The following is an 8,457-nucleotide window of genomic DNA, read 5'->3' as shown; positions in this document are numbered from 1 at the left end:
ATATATATATATATATATATATATATATATATATATATATATATATATATATATATATATATATATATATATATATATATATTTATATATATATATATATATATATATATATATATATATATATATATATATATATATATATATATAGTATATATATATATATATATATATATATATATATATATATATATATATATATATATATATATATATATATATTTAAATATGGCTGCGTCATATATGAAAATAAATTTTAAAAAATTAAATTTTTATTATAGAGTACGTCGGACAAGGGTTTAAATACATTGTTACCACTTCGGACACTGCCATAGAAAACTGAAAGCAGAGGGTGTCGTACCTACCTTTATGTTAGGCCGTTTATGCAGCCCCCGTAACAGAAAAAAATGGGTCAAATACTAATACTAATAAAATAACTGGATTATGTTTCATTTTGTCAATGTTTCGACCGATGGATAATGGCTCTTGCCGAATGTAAAACATGTGCATAATGCGCCTGACTGATCTTGTCAATGATTTATACAGGGCACTAAAATTTTATTGCTCCTCTGCGAAACGGTTGGGCGGTTCATCGCGGTACATGTTGAGGTTGTTAAGCTCTGGAACGTTAGGGAAAGAAAGAACTTCGCTTGCACTATTGGGCCTTAAAGCGAATTTACAATTAATGATTTCTTAGCTTTAAAGTGTATATGAAATTGTATCATTTAATAATATTTGGAATTGTTTGTTAACGTTTCTACTATGCACTGTGCAATGTTGTATAGACTTTAAAAAACATGTGTTTTCATATGTCTAAGCTCTTTCATCTGTGCGCAATTTTTCTAATTCTGATATGTTCAAACATTTCGTTCAAATAAACAATCATACGCTGCGAAATGTTCTTGCAGGTCAAAATTACACACCGCATGCTATAAACAAACTCACAACACGCTTGCTGTGTTTAAACATCTAAGCGTTTTCCTCATTACAAAATCGAAGCGTTTTCCGTATCATGTTGATACATTTCAAAGCAACTTGAAATATTTCACAAAGAAATGTTTCACGCCGCGTGCACTCCAATTGCATTAAAATTTTGAATAATATACCGGAAAATTGATCACATCTTACTGATTTTTTTCTCAATCCCAGATTTTTGCGATATTATAACCCTTAGAGCGACGCCCAACAAAATTGAAATACCTCGAATGTACAGTCGTATCGCACGCATTATTCTTGAGAAGTTTTATTTTCCTTCATGCCTTAAAACACTACCGCTAGCACATTCGGTTTGTATGTATGCTTGTGTAAATGTCCTGCCTGTTCCGTCTCGTTTCGCTGTGTACCATCAGTCTGACGAGCTCTTTCTTATATATAGCCCGGGCCTATATAAACACTTGCTCAAAACTCCTTGTTGGCTAACTTGTATACGTATAGTTCGAAGGGTGGTTGGCGCTAAGGGACTACTCTACGACCGTGGCAACTATCACGTGGCTGTGCCCAACCACCGCAGGGGCGCTCTCTCTTTCTCTCTTTCACACATACACACAGACGGAGGGGTTTGTTGGGTTGTAACACCTGATGTATTACGCGGCAACGCGCATCTTCACGCGGCTCATCTACGTGGCAGGTTAGTGCTCGTATAGCTACATTACGTGCTAGCGAATGCTACTTATTCACATCGAATAATGATTCAAATAGCTGCCGTAATAATATTAATAAAGATCATAATCCCAATAATAATAATAATAATAATAATAATAATAATAATAATAATTATAGCAATAATGTTTGTCATAATCTTGCAATATAATTCCTAGTAATAATGTGTCAATCGAAACGCTGCGCAGATCACAGTAATATGTTTGTTTTCTTCCACTTTTTCGTTTTGTTACGTCTTGTTCTGTTTTCTCTAAAATAATGTCCATTTTTTCGTTGCTACTGCTGCTATTTGCTTATAGTTGTCACCGTTGCTTCACGCAACCTGCATCATTTTCCAGGCACACTTCCGGACGGACCTGGAACGTTTCGGGTAGGTTGATAGCACCGACACCACGCCAGATGGCCATCACCACACGAACGCACACGCACACACAGACTCCCAAGGACACCCATTCAAGGATGTGCCGCCGTGAGCTCACTTGCCTCTGGACGCAATCGGACCGTTCGAATCGGTCGGTGGACGGAAGGCTCCTCGCTACGTGCCACCCCCGCCACCACCCGGCTTGGTGGTGGACGAACAGGACGAAGACGAAACGGGTGACGTCGGTGAGGACGGCGAAACGGAGGACGAAGACGATCCGGATGACGGTGTCGATGCCGCCGATGACGGAGACGAGGGTGTCGAGGAATGGTGCGGGGTGTCCGACGGTTTTCCCGGTTCCTCCCTCTCACCGCCAGCCACTTCCGGAACCAGCTCCGTCGTGAGTGGGCCAGCCGCAGGTTCAGTGGGAGCCGCAAAGAGATGCAACGCTGGAGGTCGTTGAAGGGCACCGGTTGCGATCGTCGACCCACCCACCGCCCGATGGGATGGTCCCTCAAGTGGTGACGCATGGTGATGATGATGATGATGGTGGTATGGTTGATACGCCGGCAGGTAAGCAGGACGAGGTGCGGTCGGTTCCGGCCACAAGGGCCCTCCCGCGGCAAAGTCCTCCAATCGCAACTCGGCATCAATATGGCGGTCACTTGCACTAAACAGCTTTCCACCGGCACCCGTCGGAAGTCGCAGTTTCCGGAAGCGCGCCCAAAACGTCCCCCCGCCGCCCGTGGTCCGGGTTCCACGTCCCCCACAGGTCGAAGCGGCTGAAGCGAACGAACGCTCACCAGGACCGTGATCGGACAGGAAGCAGCAGGATGCGAGTGTGTGTGAGGACGCCGACGAGTAGGGTGGTCGCTGGAAGGGACCATAAGGGCCAGTGGGTGCGGTGCAACCGTACGGAAACGGATCAGCATCCGGTGGGGGTGGTGGATCCGGTGCATTCGTGACAAGCCCACTAACCGACACTCCGGAAGATCCTCCCGTTAGCGATCCCATACCGGTTCCCATTGCTTCCCGCGCACCTCGGCAGCTTCCTGACCTTACACCAGCCGCCAATCCCACACCGGATCGCAACCCAAATAGGGTGGGTTTGGGACGCACTCCCGGAATCGGTACACCACCCCCGAAAGGACCCGAATCCTTGCTCAAGGACCCCAACGGTGGTGGCTGATAGTTAGTGATACTCCGGTACAGGATGCTACTGGAGTAGCTCGTACCACTCGTACTACTGCTGCTGATTCCACTATCAACATCCCCATACGACTTCCCGTATGAGATCGTCGGAGAATGGCGCTCTGGGTTGGTGGTTTGTGGTGGTGGTGGTGGCGGTGGTGACACCGATGACGCTGCCGATGTTGGGACGGGAAAGAGCCGCTTTGTGCTAGCCCTCAATCCAACCTGTCCGCCAATCTGCCCACCATGACCGAACGTCCTTGTCGCAGGTGTTGCTTTACCCTCCGATTGTTCTACTTCCGGTCGGTGTGGCCGCTCATCGTCACAGGATGGCATAATCAGCCGCTCAACTGAGAGATTCAGCTCACCAATAATCCGCTCATGTTGCACCTGCACTCGACGCCATTCAGCTGCCAAACTCGAGCCAGCCCCAGGACCTGTCGGAGATCCTGCGGCACTCGGTGGTGGCAATGGTAGCGGTGCTGCGGACGTAGAAGCGATGGCAGGTGTTGGCGTAGGCCCGGTAGGGTCCCGAGTGGGACGCGGCTCTTCACCAAGCCCACCGAGCCCCGTCTGAGAGCCAATGTCCTCGTAGATGTTCTCCTTCGTACCGTAGCAGGTCGTGAAGGAATGACGTTCGGCGGCAACTAATAAGGAGCTTGTGGGAGGGTGACCACCAATACCACCCCGTGGTAGCGTCCCATCACCCTCGAGATCGAGGAAGGGTGCTGAGTGGGCGGCAGTCGGCGCCGATGGTACCGTCGACGTCGACGACTTGCGGAAAATATTGGAAAATAAGGCACGCAACGAACCGGTCGTCGTCGTCGGCACCGCCGTGTTGGGTAGCGTATAGTTGCTGTGATGATGGTGATGGTGGTGGTGGTGGTGTAAGGTGGTGGTCGTACCGGGACCACCCGTACTACCACCCGCGGGTCCATACGCATATTGGTATGGATTAGTGCGTGTAGCTGTCGGTTGCCGGAAGGAACGCTGCAACAGTGGCAATGTTGGCGTATGCTGCTGTAGTGGGTGGCGTTGGGCGTATACTGGCACGCAATACGACGAACCAGATGAGGAGAGTGTGGAGGCGGGTGTGTGCAGCGGAGGGTCACCTGTACCCTCGCCAGAGGGTCGTTGCAACAGGATTGGCTCGCAGTATGCGTACGAGTACTCGGCACTTCCGGTCGCGAGGGTGTTCGCGTGGCAGACGAGATGTTGCTGTTGTTGCTGGTCAGTTTGGTGGTGGGGTAGTAGGGCGACATCGTCCGGGGGTAGCGAGGACGGTGTGTCATCCGTTTCCCCCGGAAAATGGCTCACGTTGGCGGTGCACCATTTACCGGTGAAGTGTTGCTGTGAAGAGAGAAGGGAGTGGGTTTAGTGGGTGAAAGGACGAAATGGGAGGACAAATTGAAAGGACGAAGCGAAAATAACGAGCATTTTCCTATCTGGCATATGTTCAAGGAGATCCACGGTTCGTCTACTGACCGCTAGATGGTGCTGCTTTTTAAAAACCTTCCCATTCGACTTCTTCACAGATGCAATTATCTAAGAGATTTCTTATAGACTATTTGCCTTACAGTCATATATCGGAGTCCAATCGAAGTCCTCCTAGAGTTTATTAGTATCGCTCTCTTCGTTGTTTTCTTATTCTTATATCTATAACATTGCAAACTCTCTCACTTACTATGGGACGTAGACTCAGTTTCCATCCTGTACTATTTATTGGCATATATAAAAGCATATATTAATCCACATGTAGAGAAGCATGTACCGTATGCTATCAAGTATAGTGCGATAAAATAGTATCTGAGCACTATATTTGGAAGTCACTAAACCAGCTAGTGATATTAGCATTAGTGATATTAGTGATATTAGCTCCAAGCCTTCAAATATCCTTTGAAACTCTCTTTAGTGATTCAAATCCATTACTTATATCACTTCTATCATCATGATCGAAGTATCAATTAACCATGAAGAGCTTTCAAAATGTAAAAAATTGTCCGGAGACGATGTGAATTTTTCTACATCTGCTACGGATCTGTCTACGTCGGCAACACTTGTATCTATTTGAATGCCAACAAGCAGCTCGAATGCTTTATCTGGCTCTTGAAAGTGTTTTAATTTACGGACCAAAGTCAATCATCGTCTTTACACGAGAATATCTATCACGTCATAGACCAATATAAGCAATCTAGGTTGATGAACTCGATTCAACTCCTACTGTCCTGCATCAACCATATCACACTCACAGTACCACCTACACTTCATCTCATGAGAGAAATTTCCTTCTCCTAGGCTGCAGAAGAGTAGTTACCTGATCACAAGGCCCCTGCTGCTGCTGTTGCTGTTGCTGTTGCTCCTTATACACCTCGATACTATCCGGATCATCTTCCGGATAACACCCGCCCGTTCGCGGTCCACCCGTCCCCCGAAACAGCAACTCGTCCTTCCGACAGCAGGTCGCCCCCGCCCCGGAACCCTTCCCAGTCGGTCCTGCTCCACCACCCACACACGGTTGGTACAGGTTCTCGCTCGTGGTCAACGCCGGCGGTCCACTCGTCGCGCCCACTGCACACTGCAGATACTTCTGGATGGTAGGTGGTGCCGCCCTCTCAGTTCGGTCCTTCTTCCGGTGCCGTTGCATCCCGGGTTGTGGTGTTGATGGCTGTTGCTGCTGCTGCTGCTGCTGCTGCTGCTGCTGCTGCTGCTACTGCTAATCGTACTACTGCTGCTGCTCTTCGCTACACTGACACACGGTCTCGGTGGCGCTGGTGACGCCGGTCTGACTGCCATTCCACCGTGACTCGGTTCCGGTGGCCACCGAGAGGCCATACGACCTCCCACCGAGGCGCACTAACATCTCACAATCGGTGCGGTTGTCGTCGTGCCTTTTTCCTTCTTCCTTGTTCTGGTAATTTTTTCTTACTGCTTCCTGCTTTTCCGGCTTTTGTGACCGACGTGGGGCTCCTTCAGGCTTCTTTCGTCCTGCCCGTGCGGGTGTGTGTGAGTGGGTCCCTGGTGCGTCCCTATTCAGGATCCTTCATCCCTTCGGTGGTGGTGAAACGGAACTAAAAAACAAAGAAAAAAAAGGGGGTGAGAATTAGTCAAAGAGAGCCTCAGCTAGTGCGATGCTGGTGTGGGTGCGGTGGAAGTGCGCGTATGCGTGCGCGCTAATTGCATCCATAAAGGGGAAGGGAAACATACATTCTCCCGACGTTTCCCCCCTCCCCATCTTTTGGCTGCCTCTCGAGACTGAGAGAGAGAGAGAGAGAGAGAGAAAAAAAAAACGCAAACCGGAAAAATATTAAAAGCCAATTATTTGAGAAGGAAACTCGCGCGAATTTCAAGGGGCGTCCCTGGGCAGGAAGCATCCTGTAACGCTGCACCATGCACCAACCGTTCCTCATCTTCCAACCACCCTCCTAGCCCATCAATTCGCTCGTGCGCGCCGGTTTCGAGTTTTTCCTCGTTTTCCTTTCAGTCCCCTTTTTTGCCGGCGGCTTTGGCGGCACGTTTGACGTGGTTTTATGGGACGAAATTCACACACAACTCCCCAAACCCTTCTCGTCATCTCCATCTCCATCCCCACCACACAGCCCGGCAGGAGCTCGTGTTTTCGCATATTCGGTGTTCCGGGGGTTGATTTGCCTGCCCATCATCATTCCTACAGCTTCCCCCTTGGCCAGCAAGTGGATGTGTTGGCAGAGGGAAGGGGGGGGGGGGATAGGGGCAGGGAAGAAGAGAGGGTAGAAAGAACTGCTTTTGCTGCTTGCTTCGTGTACCTTCCGCCTTGTGTGTGCGTTTCCCGAGCCGAAAAGGAAGCGTGCACAATTAGGATTTCTTTTTTCTTTTTTTTTTTGGGTTTGCTTCGGTCTCCAGCGGTGTGGCGGCGAAACACAGGAAGGGAATAAGAATTTGACAATTTCCACCCCTTTTAACCACCCCACCCCCGCCGCCACCACCCACCACGTATATACCCTCTTGTTTATACGCCCCGTGAGGGTAAATTGCTAAATCGATTAGGGGGTTTGTGCTTTGACCCGCACCGACCGGTGTTGGGTTTCTCCCCTTTCCCTGAAATGCCGCTCGGTAGGGCGAAATGATTTCCCCCATCCTCCCCCTTCCCCCTACACCGGGGGGAAGGGTATTGTTCACGTCCCGCGGGGCATTGGCCCGTGCCCAGGGAAGGAGTGTTTTGCTAAAAAAAAAAACCCTTTAAAACCGCCGCCTCTTATCGGGCTGGGAGAGGTAGGTCCCTTATTGCCCTTACCATCTGGCGTACACAGTGAGATGGTTGCCTGGGGAGCAGGGGTTTCAAGTTTTTTTTAGCAACAACAAAAAAACTCCCGGTGGCATTCCGACGCTCTTGCGGCCCTTTATCTAGGGACCGTTCCGCGGGTACTTTGCATAGAATGCGCGGCTTTTTGCACTCACACACATGGGCACGAGGCTGACAAAAGCGAACCGCGAAGAAAACCTCCCTAAGCCCCCCGTTTTGGCGGGCCCTAATGAGAACGCTTCTCCACGGGCAATTATTTTATTTTCCACTCTTGTCGCGTGTTTTATGTTCCCCTAAAAGCCTTTTTGCTCTTGTCGCCCGCGCTCGTGTGTGTGTGTGTGTGCCCTCCAAATGCACCCTTCAGCCAACCATGCCAGCCGCTAATCCGTCGTGCCGCAAATTAAACCAGGAGGGCGAGCATTAAAACAAAGCCCGAGCAAAAATACAAAACGAAAAGAAAACCCATCCACCACCGAGGAAACAAGGAAGACGGAGCAGACAGTAAGCGAGAGAGTGAGAGAGACAAAAAAGGGGCACAAAATACAAACCGGACTGCATAAGAACGGAGTGCATATTGAAAAGAAAAAAAAACAAAATAAAAATGCACCCGCTGCACCGGTGCACCGAAAACGCAGCATAACGCGCGGGCTGCATTCGTCGATATGCGAGAGCGAAAGAGATGCACGGCTGCCGGAGGAATGGTAGTGGGTTGGAGAGAGGGTGGGTGGAAAAAAGGGAACCAAATCCTCCAACTCGGTGCACTCGGCATACTCGAGCAAACGTGCACTCAATCGGCAATCATAAAGCGCAGCCAGGGTTGCGCGACGCAGGATGGAGAGAAAAAGGAACTGACTCTGTGTGTGTGCGTGTGTGTGTTTTGCATACGCCGTACCCCCTCCCCCATCGCACCCACCGCCGTCGGTATGCGAAAGGATAGTTGGTCGATTTCGTTTCGAAGCAAACCCTCGAC

General features: G+C 49.2%; 1 protein-coding gene across 1 annotated transcript; it reads right to left on the bottom strand.

Annotated features, from left to right (window-relative positions):
• Positions 1-1,989: 1,989 nt before the first annotated feature.
• Positions 1,990-5,852, bottom strand: LOC128728988 (uncharacterized). Its single transcript, XM_053822637.1, has 2 exons — positions 5,523-5,852; positions 1,990-4,558 (listed from the first exon to the last, which is right to left on the bottom strand). Exons 1-2 carry the CDS (start codon positions 5,850-5,852, stop codon positions 2,192-2,194), a joined length of 2,697 nt encoding a protein of 898 aa, XP_053678612.1. The 3' UTR covers positions 1,990-2,191.
• Between the last annotated feature and the right edge of the window lie 2,605 nt (positions 5,853-8,457).

This window comes from Anopheles nili, chromosome X (genome assembly GCF_943737925.1).
Source record: "Anopheles nili chromosome X, idAnoNiliSN_F5_01, whole genome shotgun sequence".
NCBI classification, from domain to species: Eukaryota; Metazoa; Arthropoda; class Insecta; order Diptera; family Culicidae; genus Anopheles; species Anopheles nili.
Note: the sequence above shows the minus strand (reverse complement) of the source record. Positions and strands in the feature narration are given on the sequence as shown.

Coding starts and splice junctions, on each gene's coding strand:
- LOC128728988 (XM_053822637.1), bottom strand. CDS start 5,852: ATGCAACGGCACCGGAAGAAGGACCGAACTGAGAGGGCGGCACCACCT. Junction 4,559..5,522: donor AGCAGGGGCCTTGTGATCAG/GTAACTACTCTT, acceptor CTCTCTTCACAG/CAACACTTCACCGGTAAATG.